The 22,665-nt window shown below is 38.5% G+C and overlaps 1 protein-coding gene across 1 annotated transcript in view; it reads right to left on the bottom strand.

Moving 5' to 3' along the window:
- Positions 1-11,281: 11,281 nt before the first annotated feature.
- LOC104167626 (DNA polymerase nu-like) overlaps positions 11,282-22,665 on the bottom strand; it is a gene marked incomplete at its 5' end in the record, with an annotated part of 78,986 nt that continues 67,602 nt past the window's right edge. Inside the window, 2 exons of the mRNA XM_009707936.1 lie at positions 11,282-11,350; positions 14,228-14,289. Of these exons, the coding sequence (XP_009706238.1) occupies positions 11,282-11,350; positions 14,228-14,289 (131 nt within the window). The remainder of the gene's footprint in view (positions 11,351-14,227; positions 14,290-22,665) is intronic.

Genomic DNA, 22,665 nt, shown 5'->3' with positions numbered 1-22,665 from the left:
TTATTATTTCTGGGAGTGCTACCAGGGTTAGACACTTAACGTGTAAATGCCAAGCATTTTGTCTGTCGTGCTCAGTCTCGTCAAACCTATTTATGACTTCTAACTACAAACCACCCCAATTATTACAAGTCTAGGTCTCCAAATGGGTCAGTTCAATTTCCAGCCCTCAGTTAGTTTAAAAACAGAGGAAGAATCCTTTTGGCTGTGGCACTGGAGACCTTTGGGGTGGATCGTCAAAGGTCGCATTCAGTGCAGGTGACTCCAAAACAGTCTCTAGAGATGAGGCATATCAGAGTCGAAGGAAAACAAGAAATGCAAGACCATTTTCCATAAAATCTATTTGATACAGCCTGCCTTGCTAATAGCTTCATGCTTGTGTCCTGACTACCATCATTGCAGGCGCTGCACTTTCACAATCCTGTCCGTACCCTGATGGACGAGAGGACCACTCGATCGTTCCACAAGGAACTGATCTGAAAACCTCAGTTCTCTGTAAGCAAAAATCAAGATCTAGCCCAATGTACACTGTGAGGAGAAATGCCTTGGCCATTAAGCAGTAAGGGGTCTGGAAGAGTAGTGGTATGCAGACGTGATGGCTCAGATGAAATTTCGAATGACCTCAGGCAAGAAATTGTGATGCACTTCCAGATACACACTGGGAGGGCTGCTGTAAATTGTTTATTGTGGTTCTTCTTGAAACCTCTTGCAGATACTAAAGCTACAAAGTAGGTTTGAGACTTTGGATCCCTGCACTGATGTCCAAGTTCAAAGTTATCAGTATTAAAGGGTTCAAAACCTTCCTGTTGCTTAATTGTGGAAAGCAGAAAGGCATAGGCTTCTTTATAGCATCTTCAAGCTTTCTGACTTGAGTCTTTTCCATGCAGGTTTCCTTTAGCCTCTGTTTTACAGGCTGGATTCTCTCGTATCCCTAGTCTTTGGGGAAGGGAACTCACACTTTTCAATTGCATATCAAGACGCATTTTCAGAACTGACTTTTAGTCCGATAGCTTTATGAAGCAGGCAAAATGATGGTTTGCTTCCCCGTTTCTCCAAGGCAGGGAAAGGAAATATCTGGAGATTAAACAGTCTACAATGTGAGGTTCATGTAGGCAGTAAAAGGATTTCAATTCCACAGTTTTCTTAATATTAGTAATCTGTTTAACTGCATCACAAACGGGACAATACTTTAAGCTGGCAGATTTGGAAAAAAATCAAGTATAAAAACTTTGCTGTTGCTGGGGAAAGCATGTCCTTGGGATAAGAAATTAAAAAAAAAAAAAAGTCATTGTCAGCTGTTAGGTACAGAAGTAATGAGCGAAAAAGAGCAGGAGGTGGAGTGGGATGGGGAGTGAATTAACACCTACTGCTAAGATAATCTATTGAAAGAACTGAAATATAACAAAACTAGAAATGAGTTTTAAGGCCAAGAGATCACACAAAAACAGCTTAAATGCTCATTCTTGAGTCAGAAGATGATGGAGGGGAAGCAGGGACAAGAAAGTGCACCCTTGCCCCTGTACCATTAGTGTGGAGCATGAAGAAGAAGAACTTGGAGGATGCATAATGCAGGAGTGATATTAAAAGGAAAAAGCCTTCCAGCTCAAGGGCAAAAGACATGCATTTGACTGAGTTGTACCTATGGGCAACTACACAACAGAGAGTTAATTCTGCATTGTTCTGATTTACATACAATGACATGTTTAAAACGATGAAGTATTCCCCAGATTGCAGGCTGGAAACAGAGTCTAGACTCTTCTGTGGGATATGGTGACTTGGAGGCTGGACAGTCATGCTCTTTTCTTTTTTTTTTTTTTTTTTAAGCTCACTGTCTGGCAGAGCTAATATTTATTAGTTCGTATACAGCGGCCAGCCCCAAGAGGGAGCACAGAAAACTCCTTGACAGAACATCCTCTCATCTGGTGGTTCATGCATTCCCATGGATGATGGATGTTGAAAGCCTTTCGGGGAGAAAGGTTTCCTACACTTTGTAGATAAAAGGACAGGAGCAGCAGAAACAGCCGTTGCTCTGGCTGCCTTTTGAACAAAAGAACTGCCTCCTCGGTGTTAGAACAAACAGCCATGAATATCAGTTGTAAGGGGGTGAATCCCAGCAGGCAGCACTTAAATCCCAAAGGGGCAGAATCAATCATACTTCCCTGTGCACAGTTTTTTTGTGCAGGCAACTTAGGTATTCAGAGGGCTGGCAAACACAGGACAGGTCTTAGGCATTTTGTGGAGTGCTAAGTGCGTATCTGATCCTCGAAATACGACGCGGCACTGAGTCTGCCAGCTCCTGCTACTCCTGCCAGGCTGAGTAATGCTCAGTAATCCTGACATTAACAGCTGATAAGAAGACGGTTCAATAGTTCATTTGACCCAAGCTAGACTTCTAGATAAGCAAAGGAAAATTGCCCAGCTCAGTTGGTCATTCACAAACTGGAATAACTCCCTGCGTGCCGAGGATGGACACACCAAACGCGTGAGCAGAAAATGAAGGGCTGGGTCTGGGGTGGGATACAGAAATGCAGTTTATGGTCAGCTAGAAGTGTAAGGTGCACTGTATTGCACACAGAGGAAGTAAAAGCTAATACATTTCAGATTTTGCCTGTCAGGGCCTGATGGTTTTCAACGGATCCACCCTCATGCTCATCTTTCAATAAGTCACAAGTGTGCAGTTTTGCTGTTTCCATGCTCCCAAAAGAAGTGACAGCAATAGTTCTGAATAGAGTCTTCAGACAGGAAACGTTCAGTGTTTCTGGCTGAAAAGAGACAAAAATCGACATGCAGATGCCTCACAGTGAGCTTATGAGTTCTACTAGGTGCACCACACACATGTTTTTCTCAAAATTGAAGCAGGGGGGAAAAAAAACAACTCTGAAGTCATAATTGTGTACCTTAAACATATTAGGATAGAAGGAAATAATATTTTAAGAAACTTAGGTGTTGCCCAACATTGAAAGAAACCCAGCAATTTCTAATGGAAAACTGATGATCACAAACTTTACTCCCTGCCCAGTCTTAAGAAGCTGTCTGCTAATCAACCTGGGACTAGTGTTTTCTGTCTTTATGACTTACTGACCTTGTAAGTCATTTCTGGGGAAAAGATCCTAATTTGTGCTTTGCTGTGTTTAAACAATCATATAGTTTATGATGTTACGTATAAAAACGGCGACACTGGGTAAGGGAACATGTCAAAAACCTCAACCAACTGAACAGCGAGTCACGTACAAATATAGAGATAAAAGTTTCCAGTGCAAATGTCTCTGGGAGTTTCACCTGACCCAGCTGAAGATGCCTCCTTGAGACTTGTGGAGGGGACTCCCATCACCAGCCCTCAGCCAGTGACCACCCGTCCTGCCCAAGAGCTTTTTGGTCAAGACATGCCCCATTTCCAAGGTCCCAATAAAGCTTGCTCAGCAACACATTGCTGCAGTCATTCCTGTAACGCACCATCCATGAGGAACTGGCAATGAACAGTCGCTGTCAAGTAGGGACATGTGCAGGGAGAAAGGGAAACAACAGAGAGAGTTCTGGAGAGCTTGAACACTACTATTTTTTGCTTGATCAAAAGAACAAGATCCTTTAAAGATCAATGGTGGGTCAGAAGAAAACCCTTAACCATTTTTTTTCAGTATGAAGAAAAATCCATCTGCACTAGTTGAGACAGACTCCATCAGAAAAATCCAGTTTTGCCGTCTCGGTAAAACTCCAGTGATTAAAAAAATATCATTATGGACTCTGTCCCTAAATGCAAATTAGAACCTGACACTGTCATCCAGGTAGACTGCAGAGCTGGACTGGGTGGGTTTCTAGCTGGGAATAACTCAGCGAGAAAGCTGGGTGCTTCAGGTCTGCTACTGGTGTCTACTTAGACTCACAGAATAATTGAGGCTGGTAAGGATCTCTGATGGTCACCTACTCCAATCCCCAGTTCAAAGCAAGGCCAGCTTCAAAGACGGGTATAGCAGGGAGTTTTATTTCTTTTTACTTTCAGAATCACAGAATCAATTTGGTTGGAAGAGACCTCTGGGATCATCGAGTCCCACCTTTGCCCTGACACCACCTGTGTCTGTACTTAGTACAAAGCCTGTCCAGAACTAATAACGTACATAGTACTGGAAGCACCACCATTTTGCAGTAGAGATGCAAACTGAGGGTCTGATTTGCTGGTGTCATTGAAGATCCAATGGCATCTTCTCTGATGCTGTGTGTACTGTTCTCAAGGCCTTAACCCCAGAAGCCAGAACTAGAGTGGGAAAGGATCCTAATGGGCTGCTCAGCCACTGTCCCTGTCCTAAGGCAGGATCAACTAAGCATAAGTATATTGAGACACATTTGTCCATCCTGTTCTAGAAATGTATAGTAATAAAGCTCCAAAAGCTCTATTCAAGTCCATTCAGATGCTAAATTGTCACTAGCATTCTTTAGAAAGGCTTGCTTAACATCTTTGAGCAACCTGGTGTAGTGGAAGGTCTCCCTGCCCATGGCAGGGGGGTTGGAACTAGATGGTCTTTAAGGTCCCTTCCAACCAAACCATTCGATGATACTCTGATCTTCCCTAGTTATACCTTGCTGAAATTTAAGCCCCTATCGTCTCATTTTATCTCCAGGGGACCTATAGAGCAGTTTATTACCATCTTTATGACAGCCTATTTCATACTGGATGACTGCTTTTAGATCTCTCCTCAGTTTTCTCAAGGTTAAATGACTTAAATTCTTTCAGTCTTTCCTCACAGGTGACATTGTCTATAGCTCTGCTCATTCTTGTTGCTTTCCTATGGATTCCTATTGCTCCATATCTTTTTTGAAATGCAGTTTGGCAAATTGGGCAGAGCATTCAACTGAGCCCTTGTTGGGGCAGAAGCGAGTGGAGGGATGAATTATACCATTCTTGATGACTATGCAAATACATACAAATCCCCAGGTCTTTTCCTGAAATTGTTACCTAACTAGCTGTTCCCTACATTTTGGGAAATATGTTGCCTACATTTGGGTAGCTAACTGTTTTTGCTTCTATGTGAAGCTTTGCACTCATCCTCACTGAATCGCTTTTTATTCATTTTATACAATTATTCCACTGTGTTAAAATCGTTTTGAATTATAAACCTGTTGTCCAGAAAGATTTAATGCAAGATATAAATTATAGAAAATCAATACAAACAAGACTCAGAAGCTTCCCAGAAAAGAAAGAGATTAGTCATTTAATCAGAAAAATATTTGGTTTATTGTGCAATTATAAATGTCTGAACAATGAATGGCCCAGACTGGAGGGGTAAGACAAATTAAAGAGGTGACTACCAACCTGATTACCAGGGAATAGAAGGTGTTAAGGCATATGGAGAATGCCAGGAGAAGGTTAAGATTTAGGTCACATATGAGAAGAAGTGAAAGGACTAAAAACCAATTCAGTTGCAAAAGAAAAATCAAATGTATCACAAGCCACAGTATCAGAAGTAGCATAACACGGCCAGAGAATTTGACTAAAGTCCAACATTTACAACACTTTTTAACCTCATCTGTGACCCACAGAGGCCCCAAGGGAAGATACTGACTTCCCCCAGCTCATGTGTTACAAAAGCTCATTTTATTTAAAGGAAAACCTCCCTGGGAAGCTTATTTACACAGTTCAAGTGAACGGATGGGAAGGTAAACAGAGATCGGGATTGCTGGCAGGCGAGTAGGGTGGCCCAGCTTCCAAACTGCTGTAGAATTTGTTCATTGTGGAGAAATGAAGCTCTTGTTGGTATCCTTCACATGTGATTTGGAGTCAACCATCAGTCTGAGCTGGCTTTGGGGCACAGCTTAGAGTTAAGAAGAGAAGGAAAAAAGTTTCTGGCAGAAGTCCTGAGGACACTTGTATTCTTCACCTAACCAGATACCGACAAGACATTTAGAATAAATCAGCAATTAACTAATTTCTGGACTCAGCTGGATGTGGACTAATGGATGGGTGCAAAGAGGCCAAGGCAGTCCAGGGAGATATTTAATTTTGCCTCAGCCAATTCTGTAGAGAAATGCAGTGTAACAGGCAGCAGCCACTTGTGGGGAGGATGAAGGTTGATTCTCAGGAGCCTGTAAGTATAGTTCTCTGCTTAACACACAAATTGGAAAATGGGATTGTAATCTGATGCATGACACTTTTGAATAATTAGAAGTGAGAAATTCAGTGTGCGCAGCAGATGAATCTGCCAAAAATGAAGGGAGGAAAAAAAGAGAGAATTTCCACAGTCAGTTTTTGATACTACAGAAAAATGGATCATGAAATGAACAACTACAGTAAAAATATAGTTGGCCAGAGAATAGTCTCCAAAATGCCATAAAGGCATAAATGCCATGCCAAAAGGTAGAGGGAAACAAGCTGAGGGCACAAAGGTTACAGGTAGAAAGATAAGCAACTTTTTTTTTTTAACTTGTGGACAATTAATAGTGAGAGTTTTACTACCAATAATAACAGTATTTATGAAGTGCAGGGGAAAGGCTGGCAATGGATTAAATTATTAGTGTAGATAGCAAAAGCTGAGGGACAAAGAACCTAAAAATTATCCAACTAATTAGCCTTGAATGGAGAAGGTGATATGGAAAAAGGCACCCAAAATGTGCAAATGTTGGCTGGAAGTTGGACCTCCAGAATTCAAAACACAAGCAAAGAGGATAACAAATTGCCTGGACTTACAATGGATAATAAAGACACACTTGATAACATGAGAGGATCTTACCAAAATGGGTGGTAGATGTGCAGTTCAAAGATGTCTTAACAGAACCAGCTGATTGTAAGCTGCTGTTTCCAGTAGAGAGGAGCGGATCAGGCTGGGGAAGTTTCCTGGGAAGACAAAGACAGGACATGATTGAAACTTATTTTAAATCCCAGAGACACCCTGCCTACTAAAACTATTGCAGAATGGCAGAAATAAGAACTGATTCCTTTCCGCTCCCTGAATGTTTCTGACAACCTGCTAATACCAAAAGGAAGTATGCCAGCCAAAAGTGAGCCCGTGAGCCAGGGAATATAGTAAATGCTGGCACAGAATAGGCAACACAGGTGGGAAGGAGGAATGAAATCCCAAAACATTTCTGGGGCTTCTTCTGGTACAGCACTGCATACTTTGATGCAGTACAGTAGAATATTTGAAGGGAATTTCTGGTTTGTCTTTCAACCAGATGACTGCTGTTGTCCAGCTGAAGAATGACATAGGATCATAAGAAAATTCAGGGTGGATGGGACCTCAGGAGGTCTCTGGTCCAACCTCCTGCTCAAAGTAAGGTGAGCTATGAGGTCAAGACCCTGTTACTCAGGGATTTATCCAGTCTGGGCTTCTGGTGCTGAAGCGAGAAGATATGTTTTAGGCCACTGAGGAAATATATCAGGAAGGCATAATACAACCTTCAGCCCATTCTTTGGCCTCCTTTTCAGATCAGATTAAACAAGAAAATATGAGACAAATAGGTTCTGTCGACTCCCCAAAATGAAACTAGCTTACTTTTAAGGGCTTTTTCTTAATCATTACCGAGAACAAGTAATGTCCTGGATGCTCTAGCAGATTCAGTCTCTTAATCTGCTCTCAGTTTTCAAGAACTGAGAGGATTAGTGTTTTTTTCCTTCACGTTTAAAATGTCTTGCTCACACAAAATCTGACACCAGTGTTTGAACTATGGTTATCAAGTTGGACCAACAGTCAAGATCAGAGTCCCACCATTCCGCAGTGGTAAGCGGACATTAAAAGACTCAAGTCCCAAGCAGATATGTATTTCAGTCATGCCATGTCCATGCAAATGCCAGCAAATAGCTGTGCTGTTCCATTTCTCACAGACACTGGGTTAAAGTGTTTTCAAGTAGTGTTCCTTCTCCACTACTCCACATGGCAAGCGAAAAGATTTGCAGATGATCTAAGGGAAGATTCAGGCCACCAAAAACACAACTGAAATGAAACTCAAAGACACAGATCAATTCAAAAGAGGTAGGGTTATTACTGTGTTTAGAGAATCAATTAATGAAATTTCTGCCCACAAAAGATAACTGAAGCTAAGCAGAGTGAGCTGGTCCCCCCTCCCCATCTATTCTGTGATTTCCCACACTCATTGATCAATACTTTTGTGGGTTTCTGCACTTCAAACAGAAGTTTTGTTTCTTGCTCTCCCAGTACCTCTTCATAGGTTGTGAGAAAAAGGGAATAATTTTAGAGATCAAATTGAGAGTTTTAAGGATTGAAAAAGGTTCTTGTGATTGTCCCTGCTCCAGCCTACCCATGTTTTACAGTCCCTTTCACATAGAATCAGAATAACCTGAAAAGGTGGTCATTTATTATAATAGGGGGTCTTGAGTTCTCCGTTGTGAAATTATTATGCCACCCAAAAGGAATTCCTGGCAGTCATCAAATACAGAATATTTTCACCTGTATTTATTTGGGAGGAAATTTGTGGTCAGGACTGGCCTTGCTTCTCTATAATGGCTCTTTAGATTCAGGCACACCGCAGGGCAGCTTGCCTAGGGTTTGGAAAAACTGCACTGCCCTGATTTTATAGTTATACGTAGATCAGTACGCAAGTGTGGTAAAACTGATGCCTTGTCCAGAGGACCTTGTTGGGAAATGAATTGCAAACACTACCCTATCTCAAGCAGCTTGTTCAAGGAAATTACTGCCATCTAAAGAAATTTATAATTCTCCAATTCCACAATTTGAAAAATACAACTGTTTCCAAAACCTATATTGCCATACAGGATGGATTGCAAAGAAAAATAAATTGTCCCAAAGACTCAGCACTCTTCTCAATATCTGGGATGTTAAGAGTTAAAAAATGGAGGAACTTTGAAGCCAAAGCACTTCAGCGAGGTCTGAGAAATCTAATAACCCACAAAAATCTATACCTTAACACAGTAGCACAGGGCAGACAGTGAAGACTAGATACTCACCTGGCTATCCAAGGATAACAGAACCAAAAGATTAGAGAACACATCCCAGTATTTGTAACTCATAGTACAGCAGATGCTGGTTGCATGTACATCAGAGCCCTGGTCTCCACCTAGCTATGCCATAAATCTGTATCTGATAATTAACTCACAAGCTGCAATTAGAAGAAAACACAGTTCCTTTACTGGAGAATCTGGAGCACTGGAAAGATATCCTGAGTTAATGGTACACATCCTGCAAGTTGTGGGGACACAAACTGCACTAAGTCTTAAGATCTTGGTCATCAACAATCCTCCAAAATTAAGCCAGTTTGCCTTCACACCAGTGTATGCAGAATGAGCCCTCAGACACGTGTGATAAAGCAGTGCCCTTATTGCTTGGTTCTCTTCCTTTTGTTAGCTGACTCTTTGGAAATTTAAAACCAGGAAGAAATGTTGTAAAGGCAGAAGCAGCAAACATGGTGCCCAGAGGAGGAGGAGCTCACAGTCCACCTCTGCGACACAAGGAGAACAAAATATTAACTTTGACCACTATATGACAACCTATGCAAAATGCATGCGTCTGGGGTGACAGTCTTTTGTGAAGGGCTGTGTTTGAAAATTTGTTCTATATGGTGACGTCTGCATTTCTGTAGCTTCATATTTGAACAGATGTCAATTCACAGAACAGGAGCAAGTTTCTTTATGTTCTTAAGTGTGCATTTGGTTTTTGTTAGCCTGAAGGGTATGCCTAGTATTGTTCAGAACTTGAAAAAATACACTATCATCTAGTTTAAAAGTATGCATCCTAAGAAACATACACAAGTAGAAATCAGCTGGGAAACATACAAAAAAACCTGTTGACTTCTTTCATACAGTAGTAAGGTTAGCAATGTAGCCTTAGAGAAGCAAGGCTTAATTAGTACAGCCCTCCTGAAAACAGCAGGTCTTCAAAAGGAGTGAAACAGATGAGCAAGTAGAACATTTCACACTTACTCAATGTCATTGAAAACATAGAAGGCTTGAAAATAGCAAAAAGCACAAGAAAATTCGTGCAACCTCTTCTCTGTTAGAAAGGTGGAATCAGATCCTCTGCTTGCATGACCTGGCGCAGTGTCACAGCCATGCAGGCGGGACTCTCCCCCAACCAAAGAGCTGACTCCCAGTTAACATGTAGAAAGTTCTGACTTTGCTTATGTGACCACTGCTAATTTTATAAGAATCAGTTTTTAGAAACTACTGACTCACTTCAGCTGACAGGTTATGTATGATTAATATGCAACATAAGAAAACAATGTTTAATAGTTTAATGCTTTTAAGTGCAATACAAAATGATACATATTCAAACTACTGCAAAACCTCTGTAACTATATACTTTTTGAATTATATTACTTTGATCATTTGAGGTCTAATGTTGAAAGATACTGAACACCTCTTAAAAGTTTTGTGCTTGACTTCAACTTCTAAATAACTAGTAAACTTTGAGGACAATTTCATATTCCACAATCATGGAAGCAGAATTTGGCAACAAGTAATGTTATGAAACAAACACATATAAAGAATAAACTCTACAGAAACCCCAAATATCAATAACAAATCCAAACATTAAAGTAGATGCCCGAATCCTAAAAAGTATAAGGCTGAATCCCAAAATTTATCTAAACAATATTTAGCATTACATTAGTAATAAAAATAATCGATTAGGCAAAACCATAATACTTCCTCTAAAGTATGCAAAGGTTACAGTGTACAAATTGAGTTTGAAATTAATTGAATTGACAACAATCTGGTTATTTTTAATGCATTTAGGCATCCAGTTTTGTTTACCTGTTTTGCTCCAAAATCCTAAATACAAATTAAGTTGGAGACTCTTAATTTCCAAAGAACTTTTTTCTAAGTCTGCGGAACATGACATTTAACATGTGATGCAAAGCAAAGCAGCTGCCTTCTACTCACAAAGTATAAAATAAGCTAAAGACAACAGTTAAGCACTTGCTGATACAGTTCAAAGAGTGCCAGATTAGAAGTATTTTTACACAAGCACTTCACAAAATATTTAACAGCAGTTTAAACATCCATCTAACTCAAATATATTTGTCATGTTCCCAAAGGGTTAATATTGTCTTGCTTCATTTCTTACATGTAGTAATTTAGCTCTGAACAAAAGCAGCTCCCTGCTGGTTACCTTGGCTAAAGGAAACACAATGAACTGGTAAAAACCAGTTTTATCTCACTGCCGTTGCCTAGGGCTACAGACAAAATGAAGTAAAAAAATTCACATGCAGAGTATTAGGTGCTTATGAAAGATCCAGCAGCGCTGTTGCCTAGTGATTCAGCGAGGAATTGGCATAGGCCAATGAGGTGTACGGGTACTGAATAACATCCACGATGACTGCTTTACATCTCCTGCAATTCTGTCATACACCCCCATGATTTCCCAGTGGTAAGAATCACTTTCAAGGGAACCTGTCAGAAAAAAAAAAATAAAAATTAAACAAACAAACACAACACATCATACAGCAAGATTACTATTTTTGCCTTTCCCTTGGGATGTCGATACTGCTCTAGATTACGTGCCTATCCAATATGAAATGTTGTTCATATTTACGAATACTTAATTATCACTACAATTTTGTTTAAAATAACTTAACAGTTAAGACTGACCTTCAGTTTTGAAATTGCAAATACATGTTACTGAACTGCAAGGAATATGCTAAAGCAAAATTCATCTTATTACTCTTTTCAAAAGAGCTACAAAATCAGAGTTTCTATAATCAGCAACTTTGTCAGTAATGCATAAAGATACTAGGGGTTTTTTTACCATCCACTTTTCCAATTCTGAGGTATTTTTGTTGTTGCTTTGGTTTTATTTCAGTTTGTTTTGCAGTTACTGGTGCTCCGTTACACGGTAGATTTTCTGACATGAAAGCTGTCTCATTAGCAAGGACTGTATTTTGGAAAAGAAGCTACTTCAAAGATAAAGCATCCTTTTCCTCAAAGAAGAAAAAGAAATCTCTCCCCATTAAGACTATACACGCACTCTACTTTAATGACATTTTTCCTCCATATTAAAAAATAATATTCATATTAACCGAGCACATAATACATATTTAGTTGAAGCAAGTGTGCTGAAGGAAAGCAGGAGTATTTCACAAAAATCTTTTCATCTTCAGCATCTCTAATCCTAAAAGACATATTCTTACTGTATAGAAAGGTAAACAACATGAACATGTTTTTATTAAAAGGTCACTTTCAATTTCTTCTCTGAGATCAAGCTGTTGGTACTTTATGTTTTCTACCTGGCCTCTGCCATTGATCCATTCCTGATGCTTCAGAGGAAGATGAAGTATCTTCATGATGCATGTAGTCTAATGTGCAGTAGGAGTAAAAGTATGTCATCACTCCTACAGTAAATTGCTCAGGAAAAGGAGACCAAAACAAGGGTAATGAAACATGTATCTTCAAATACTTCTACTGCCTATTAAAAAGTCCTAATCTTTGAAAACCCCAGACAACTACCTATTGTCCAAGAATGTGTTTCTTTTCACCTATTAAAATGTAGTTGTTATTTAACAGAGAATTACTGTTCTCATAGGAACGACATATTGAATCCATTTGCTAATGCATCGAGATGAATTTGTCAGTGTGTGATAGCGGACACCTTAGACAGAGGTGAAAGAAACTGTTCTATGATGATGTGTCCCATTTTGTCCATAGGACATTAAAATCTTCTGCCAGTTAATGGTTAGTCTGAAATACAGAACACTAAAATGATATTCTTCCCATGTAACTATGAACACTCTCATTAACCATGTAAATGTTTGTCTGTCTTAGAAACCTACTAAATTGTTCATATTTCATTTCAGGGCAATGTCTTCCTCAGGCAAAGTATGAACAATGTTATTTCTGACAAAGTCACCAAAAAGGGTCTCCTAAAACTACCAAGGAAAGACTATAGTGTTGCTATTCACTTTATGTACTATCAATAATACCATATTTGATTATTTTAATGAACCTTAGAGCAGCACGAGTGCCAGGTGTCTAATACTGTCTTGCTTCTTTTTTCAAGGAATGTGTAACAAAAGAAGCTAGGCAAGCATAGGTGTACAATGTAAGCAACCTACAGAAATGCAGTTTATAAAGCTTCGGAGTGTCAGTGCAAGAAATGTATAATCCCGGCATGGTCAAAAGGTCTCACTTGACGAAATCTGGTAAATAGGAGTACAAGTTCTTACAAGGGTTAAGTGAACAATGAGGGAAGGGATTCCAGCGTGGGAAGGAGAAAGAGTAATTTAGATCTCAGATACCCCTCGTTATCCACTCTCAGCTTTTGTGGGAAACATAGGCTCCATAAGGACCCAGAAATATGTAACTGCAAGACCTCCAGAGAAAGCCTTACAAAGTGGCTGAGATGCTGAAATAGATACAGAAGATCTGGAGGAAGAAAATACAAGCTAGGTCTTATCTAGTAGTTTTCTTTTTCAACTGTTTCCATTAGTGCAGGTCTGTATGTTGTAACCGTTTCTGAAATAAATAGAATAAACTTTTTTCTGTCCCCAAATCTTGTTCAGTAAAACTGCTGAATGAGTAACTGGCAACACCAAGTACTCCATTTCTCAGGAAACTGGAAGAAACCCTTGGACTGTTGCTCACTCAATAAGTTTAGGGATTCCCAGGAACTATAGTCCTTTATTAAGGAACAAAAGCTGAGCAGTAGGCTAGGGTGAAGAGTATCAGTCTTGTAGAGGGAAAAATATAATTATTTTATAAAATAATTCCAATTAGGTCCAATGCATAGATACAATAGCTGTGTAGCTATCTACTCAGTTTTTACAGATGTTCTTCTGGTAGATGATGTCCTATACTTTAAACAGTGACCAATGATTTTGTCTGCTTTCTGTGTTAGGCATCCACATGGAAATGTTAAAAAGACCAATTTTGTAAGTGAAAATTACTGAAGAAAGATCTTTTGCAATAATTTTTCAGCAGTAATGAATGCCTGGCACATTTAGAAAGCCTATTAAAGGCACATATTTCTCACTCTACCACACCCAACAGAAATTTCATGGCAATGAACAAAATAGATTTTGAAATTACCATACTGCATTGCTAAGACAAAGAGTAGATGACAATCATACTTTCCAAAATGGAGGTTGAGTTTCTTTCAGTTATTTTCCTTTAGAATTTTTGTAATAATTAAAAAAAGTAATTACCTGCAAATACGAAAATGAAACTATTGAAGTGAAAGGCAAAATAGTTGTCTCTAGATTCTTAATATGATGACGATAACATACAAAGAGAAGTATGCCTGAGACAGTAATGGAAATTCAGAATTGTCCCTACCTTTAGTGGCACTTCCAAGGCTGTGGTTTGCTGCAGGGACTCCATTGTTCTTTTTACCAGTGCTGTAAGGTAAATTTGAAAACCTATAGCTTTATTTTCCATGTTAGAATTGTTATACAGAAAAAAAAAATATCACGTTTTATATTCTGTTATATAATACCTTCATTTTTACATTAAAAAAACCCAAACAACCAAGTTAAATTTTATCTCTTATGGAAAGTTCAATTCCTTATTTTACATTGAATTTTAGAGTGAAGCTTGGAGAATTATTTAACTTACATATCCCATAAATACAGAAGTACAGCACTAATAAATTTAATATAGAGATACAGCATGTCTGAGTGCTGTATTTCTCAGCTTTCAAGTTCAGTACTCTTAACTATATGTTTGGTGACATTTTATATACTTTAATTTTCTTGTGCAGCCTTAAGACTCAAAAAAAAATACTAGAAGTCTGAACTGTCTAAAATATCTTATTCTACAAAATAAAAAGATCAGAGTCAAATTTAAAAAATAAATCTTCCCTGTGGGATAGTGGAGCTACCAAGAATCTAAACAATTAAACTTCAGTATTTATATAAGTAAACAACTCATCATGTCATAACACTGTGCTCACTATTACTGTGAAAACATATCTATAATTATTCCAAATCAATCATTTGAGATCAGATTTGTCATCCTTGGTCATGCCAATTGGTGTTTTGCTTGACAAAGATTGCTGCTGCAACATAATATTGTTCTAATAAAAAATCAAAGAGATTCAATGGATAAACGGCTTTTAAAAAAGAAGTAACTTTTGGCTAGTGAAAATGAAATGGGAATACGAGGCAGCCTCAGAACAAAAGTTATTGAGTAACCTCCATTGCTCTGATAGGATGGCTGAGTAAATAATATATGCCATCATGTGCCTCACAGGATTGAGAAATATCAGGGTATGCAATACGTGGTGATAACTGCTAGACCAAAACCCCACATGATTCCTTAGAAGCTTTCTTTGAAGTTATCCCTCAATGCACATCATGGTTCTTTCGCAGCTGAGGTTAGATGGAAAGGAGCGACAAGAACTCTAAGAAGCTGTGTATGGCTGTTGCTCTGGCTGCTGCTGAAACCTTTTCTAATGATGCTAGCAGTGAAGGGTAATATGCAATGTTCAGTGTCACATTCTGTGACACTGAGGCTGCCTTGATAATAATGACGAGGATAACTAGCTTCTGCCTCAACAGAAGTGGAGTGCTAGGACTGTGCTGGCTCACTCAGACTTGCGTGTTAATGAGCTGTCATAAGATTTTTCCATGAAGTCCAAATTATGCAGTAACTCAAAAGATCAGTGGCTGAAGTGCCAAGGCTGCCGAAACTGAGACGTTTGTTGACACATCTATGTACAGCTACACCTATATATTTGCTTCTTGTTAGGTTTGAGGTAGTTTATGGTCCAGTGTAGGACATAGCATTGCTTTTTGGAGAGCAGAAACAAACATTGCAACCACAGATTGTGAAAGGGGAAGTGCTGGCCTAAATAATTACCCATTTACAATCCAGTCCAAGACAACACAGCTATTAACACACTATCAACACACTGCCTCCATCTTGAGAAGCCCACTCTGAATTTAAATAAGCTGCCAACTCCAGGAGGTCAGCAATGCAGCAGACGTCAAGGCACTGCAACCAGGGGGCATGCCTTCAGAAGGCTAAGTGGATTGCCAGTCAGTCCCTGGGTAAACATTTTTTCCGTCAGTAAGCTCCCTACCAGGCTATGACTGCATGAAGCTTTTGTAAGAGCATAACATCTAGATTCTGCACTTCTCATGCAGAATCACTCAGTTGTGTATGTTCCACCAAAGCACTTATGAAGGGCACACTTAATTCTGTGCAACTTAACTTTTTTTGAGCTGTTAGACAAATAAAGAGCAATAGAGCATCAGGGCAATGGGAGGAACAGGTCTTTTTGACAAAAAGAACTCCAATGGACCACAAAAGATGGAGCACGAGTCAGCGGCATTGATTCATGGGTTGAAAGATGTGAGCGGAATGATAAAGGGTGCTGTCTGCATATGCACTGAGTTAGACCAGTTTTCCCCTAGGTCTCTAGACCTCTGAATTTGACTAGTTCTCTCACATATAACTGTTATCCCCAAAAGGGGATTCATGATGGCAGTGATGATTGCAACACCTTTCTCTGTTGGTTCACACAGTTTTCCCTTTAATGCATCTGGCATGATCAGAGCTCTGCTGCATTCTTAACTGCTCTTGATTTTAAAAAGCACAAAGTGGCCACATCGGTGAACAAACCTAATGGTTCCTCATTCACTTTGACAACCCATTAAAAACCTCTCCATGGGTTTGCTCCATTTTCTTCATTGTTTTTTTCTGTGTCAGTTCGACTCCCTGTTCTCTTTCTCATGTCACACTGACTTCTCCATCTCTTCCCAGAGTTTAGTGGGTGGCATAGTAAAACCATTCATTTCAAGCAATCTGAAGTTGTTTTGCCTGCATTTCAGCCTTTTGAAATAGTATCTTTGCAAGTATCCAAAAGATTTGCCTACATCTACTTTACAACGGATTTTGAATGAAATAATAAATATGTAATGACAATAGAAATAACAAATATGTAATGACAAAAGAAATAACAAGAAAAAGGATCTGGATTGCCATTCCTGTTCAGTAGTTTGCTAAAACAGTAAACAGTGAAGAAGGAAGCATTTAAACTAAATGACAGTCTTTGCACAAATATAAATAGGCAAATTGGCTGAATACATTTAGGCTGGAAATATAAAGTTCTAGATTTTGGAGAGATGAAATTCTGGAACAGTCTCCCAGTGGGAGTAATTTTTCATATGGAGATGATCATTTATAAAAGAGACCATATGGTATGGTGGTATGTAATCGCAGGAGAGGTCCCCTTTAGTCCTATGTATATAATATCTGATTCTCCCGCTGCTCACTCAAATCTCCTTGAAAATTCTCCTCTTTCTCAAGGCTCAAAATAAACAATCCAGACATACACAGCTGTATCTTCTTTATCTCATATACATTATAGAGTGTGGTCACTAACAAAAGTGACCACAATCTTTAAATAGATCTATCTCTACCACTCCTACTTTTTTTGTTTCTTTTCTAAGATTTAGATTGGAGCCTTTTGGGACAATGCTTATTTCTGTTCAGTCAAGAATCTAGTAAATCTAGGGCACATAAATTATTAATTTTAAAATATTCCTTTGCAGCCAGCCATATACTGCAACGGCATCTGTAAAATGCTGTTCTCCCAACCTTTGCAACTTATTTCTCAAACCCCATAGCCAGCAATTATGAGAGTTGTTGATTATACTCATCCTGGAATGCTTTGTAAGTGCTGAGTATGTCATGTTAAAATATTATGTATAAAAAAAAAATTGGTGACAGCAAAATGAAGAGATCATAAAGGCACTGAAATTTTAATGTATTTTTTAACATATATTAGATATTCTTGATACTGGTCAGAATAAATATGCTTATTGAAAGTGTTGTGAGTAGAAGCAAAGACAAGACACGCATGCCTGCTGTGGAACAAAAGCTTATTTGTCCCTATCAAACTGAAGACATTTTTCAAGCTCACTCACCTATGAAATTATGACTCCAGAAACATGTCAAAGCTGGCCAGACATATGATCTATGGAATAGGGACTTTTGCAAATTGAAAGCTATCTGGAGGCATCTTTAGTTTATGCACCAGTGTTTTTCAAGTTAGAAAAAGGCAGCTCAGAGGACAGAAAATGTCACTAACTTCTGATGACCAGTTCATTCTTTTGTTCTTCTGTCACTTGAGTCCCTTTTTGAACATGTGCACTTTTTATGCAGCTGCCTTAGTACTCATTAAGTGGGAAACTGTAGCAGAATAAAATGAAATTTCATGGTATTTATACATGAGCCAAAAATTTGTATTGGCAGATTTAAAAAAAATTAAGATACTGTTCTTTAGGTAGTAATATCTTAACTGATCTTAATATCATAATAAATAGGCTTAATATATTCTGATTTTTCTTTCTCAGACTTGTCTTTTTGGTGTTCTTACATTTAAAGTAAGTATTTCAGCTGAAATATTTTATACCTGGTAAAATGACAGAAAAATTGTTTAAAACTATATGTTTTACGTGTACCAAATATGAGAACAGATGCAGAAATTAACTTATTTAATTCTATCAACAATGTATGATTATAAATGAGTTCTAAAAAAAAACCTTTAAAAATTGCCCTAATGCACTTGCGATATTGAACACAAAGTACTGAAATATACGTATTTCTACAAAAAGATGTTATTTCAAATACCAAGTGTCTTTCATTTAATTATGCTTCTCACTAATGGATGCAATTAAGCAAGCACAGTGACAAGGAACAATCCACCCTAATCACCATTGGCAAAATTGACCTTTCAAATCCACCAGGTATATATGGAATACCCATCAGAAGCTGTATCTTACAGTTGTAACTACAGTTATCCTTGTATTGTAAAAAAAAAATAAATTATTCTGCATTTCTTCACCCCAAAGTGTATTCCCCCTTTTAGCAGTAAAGTATTCTGAATAATCCAAGGGCAAAGAGGCATGTCAAACAGGGCATGGAGAGGTAGTCTCAGAAATAGTCTCCACAAAATGAAAAATTTGGTTCTGCAATTCCTGAATACTCTTCCAGAGTCCCTAGACAGACTCACAGTTTGACCTGGGGACAGTCTGTCTACCTGATTACACAGACTTCAGAACTCAGAGATGCTAAGCCCTCTCAGATCCAGGACCCAGTTTTTGGCATTCCCAAAATATCATCTGCCTTCCTGCTTCCTGGGTTGCTGGGGAGCTCAGGATGTGAGGAAGCCAGACAGGCAAGCTGGCTAGAAACTAGGCAAATTATTGATGGTAAAGCTGACAGTTTTCTGCCAAAACCAAACCAATTTCTGCCAAATGTTTTGACTTGATCTTTCCAGGCACTCTCTAATAGAAAATGAGGATTTTAAAAAAGCTCTTTTGCTGTCTTTTTCTTCCCCTAAACAGAGAATTGAAGCAAATAATATGCCATATCTTTGCTGAAAATTACACAATTCAGAGTAGTATGTGCTCTATTGTATTTCAAAGTATGTCAAAGCTTGGACACTCAAAGCCTTGTTATAAATAAATGATGTTTTGCCTTGTCCATTCAGGGTGAACCATGTGCATACTATAAAACTGTGGGTAATGGATTCTGTTTGAAAGTATTCTTCCAAAATACAGGTAACTTAAGTTACATGCAGTATTTTGTGCAAAAGTAAATATGAGAAAAAAAGAACACCTTATTGCTTGCCCCTTGTTTACTAAATTCACAAGATTCAAAATCATCTGTTGGGCATAGATTATTAGATGCACTATAAATTGGGTTTCTGTATGCTGAAAAGTACTGAAAATTCTTATTGTGGCCTATGAAGTCCTAAGTAGGAACAGAGAAAGCACCAGTATTATGATTGCCTTGTAGCAATTCTCAGTCTCCACTCAGGAGAGTCTTAGAACCAAATAGATACTTTAATGTTGTAAAACAATACAAAAGAGACATTTCATAAGTGAAATGCTGCTGAGAAGGCTAATGTTCTGTGCTATAATCTAACTGAAATAATATTATTTACCTTTATGTTCTTCATTTATAAATCTTAAAAGCATTTTAAGATTTCATATCCGTTCTGTAAATAAGAAAACTGTGACACATACATTTGTTGCTTTCCTGAAAAAGTTGATCAGAAGCATGACTGGAATCAGAATGAAAACATGCTGAATAGTAGGCCAGTGCTTCTTGGATCACACTAAATGCAGGTCGCTAACACAGCACTGAACTGTAGTCCATTAAACCATCAAACAATACTCTTTAGCTTTAAGTCCACGTCTTTCCCTTTACCAAGCTTTGCGACTGTACAACTGAGATTTCTCTCTGGATCATTAAGCTGCAGGCTGGAAACTGCAAGTCAGCAGATTCTATAATTTAAAGTTTCTGAATGGACAAAAGCTCATTAGATATGTAAAGACAAAGCTGACCGCTAAAGAATATTGGCAAATAAAAGTAAGAACTTAAAAAAAAAGGAGAAAGAACTTTGGGTAAAGGGATGAAAACCATGTTTGGACTTTCAAAGCACTAAAGTGAATTAGGAGCACACACCCTACTGACACTCCTTCTTTAATTGGAAAAGATTAGGAGAAAAGAGTCTTCTTACTTAGTTTCATATGAAAGGAATTTAGGTCAACCGCTGTCAGACTGCTCTGTGATGTGAACCAAAACTGTTTACACCATGGACTGGGGACAATAGGGAGATCTGCTTCATCATCATACTTCTAACTGGAAGTTACATGCTAGTGCAGATGCACCCTCTCTCTGCCTATTCAGATCAACCGAAATTCTCATTAATTACACTGAAGGAAGAGCCAGCTTCAGTCACTTTTAAGACAACTTGGATTAGTTCTTTTACCAGTAGCAGAACTATTTGCAGAATCACAGAATGGCTGAGGTTGGAAGGGACCTCTAGAGATCATCTGGTCCAACCCAGCTGCTCAACAGGGCCTTCTAGAGCTGGTTGTCCGGGACTGTGTCCAGACAGATTTTGAATATCTCCAAGGATGGAGACTCCACAACCTCTTCTGGGCAACCTGTGCCCAGTGCTCTGCCACCCTCGCAGTAAAAAATGTTTCCTGATGTTCAGAGGGAATTTCCTGTGTTTCAGTTTGTGTCCATTGTCTCTGGTCCTGTCACTGGGCACCACTGGAAATATCCTGGCTCTGTCCTCTATGCCCCTTCCCTTCAGGTATGTATATACATTTATCAGATCCCCCTGAGCCTTCTGTTCTCCGAGGTGAACAGTCCCAGCTCTCTCAGCCTTTCTTCATAGGAGAAATGCTCAGTCCCTTCATCATCTTTGTGGCCCTTAATTGGACTTTCTCCATTCTGTCCATGTCTCTCTTGTACTGGGGAGCCCAGAACTGGATGCAGTACTCCAGGTGTGGCCTCACCAGTGATGAATAAAGGGGAAGGAATGAATGAGTGAAGAAATGAACAAGGAAAGGAATGTCTTGGGTTGGTCTTTAGTGTTAAGGAAAAGACAATTTATCACTCTTCTGTTCTGAGGTAAGTGAGTATATTTGAAGTTACTGTAATGCAGAATTTTCTTTTTTTCCTTGCCTCTTAGGGCAAAGTAGAGACAAACCTAAAAATCAATCTTCAATCAGCAGAATGAAACAAACTTCCATCATGAAGATTCAAGCTTGGCAGTCTATGTTAAGTGCAATGACAATTTCCAAGGTATCTAATCTATCTCAGACCTCTAGACTGCCCAAGTCCATTTCCTAAAGGTCATCTTAGTAACTTCAACTACATGGTGATAGCTTTGAAGCAGAACAAGTAATTGACAGGTATGTTTGTTCTGCACACTGCAGCTAGATGTGGAGGTATGCCAACTAGTTACACTGTGGTGTGTAGAGCAGACACATCTTGAGTATTTGAACCAGACTCTTTGTGTTTTCAGAAAAAAGCCTCTAGTCCTAATTTTTCTATAGTGGGATAATTTATTACTATTATTCATACGATGGCTAGAGGTTTTTTCCGTTATACTGGAAAAGTATTGATTTTGCTGAATTTACTACAAATTCATACTAGTAACAGAGACCAGAATTTGACCCGATGAGAGCAGAATCTGTGATTTTTTATATGTATAAGCAACCATGAGTAATTTTTACCTTTTGGGTATAAGATTAGCTCTATACTTAATGCAAATTGATGTAAAATAAGATAATAAAAATCCTCCTATGCTGTCTTACAGATCTCATTCAATATATTACGCTTTCTAACTCTGAAACTATGGCACTTTTAGATATTGGCCTTTTCTGAGTAGATACTGCAATTTCTGATAAATTGTATCATGTTTTTTCAATTTAAACCAGATTTGAACTCCTGTATTTAGAGGTCAAATGTTAATATATTAATGTAAATCATTACAATGCCCCTAATGTATTGAACTTAAATATTTCCCAGGTTCTTTGTTTTGATTAGATGGAAGTTTAATGTTCTCATTATGAACTAATACTCACAAGAGGGATCAGTGATGAAATCAGACTAATATGGTAAATTGTACTGTGTAAATGAATGCAACACAGGAAGGTGAAATTAATTTTTCCTTATATGCTTAGGTTATAATGGAAGATATTTCTTGTATTGGTTCATTTAAAATATTTGTGATATTATACTAATTGTTTAGCCAAAGGTATTGTTGAGCTTCAAACTAGATCAAAGTTTGTGAATAAATGTTTGGTGCCTACAGGAATTAATCCACTACTTACTGGAGAAGAGACCCAACAGCCTCCTATATGCCCTCATTTGCTTGCTAAATTTATACCAGATGCTGAGACAAACTCTGGTTTAGGAAATACTCTGCAAGTAAGTCAGATGAGATGATAAAAAGGTCA

This window comes from Cariama cristata, unplaced genomic scaffold, assembly GCF_000690535.1.
Source record: "Cariama cristata isolate BGI_N322 unplaced genomic scaffold, ASM69053v1 scaffold12319, whole genome shotgun sequence".
In the NCBI taxonomy this organism is placed as follows: Eukaryota; Metazoa; Chordata; class Aves; order Cariamiformes; family Cariamidae; genus Cariama; species Cariama cristata.
Note: the sequence above shows the minus strand (reverse complement) of the source record. Positions and strands in the feature narration are given on the sequence as shown.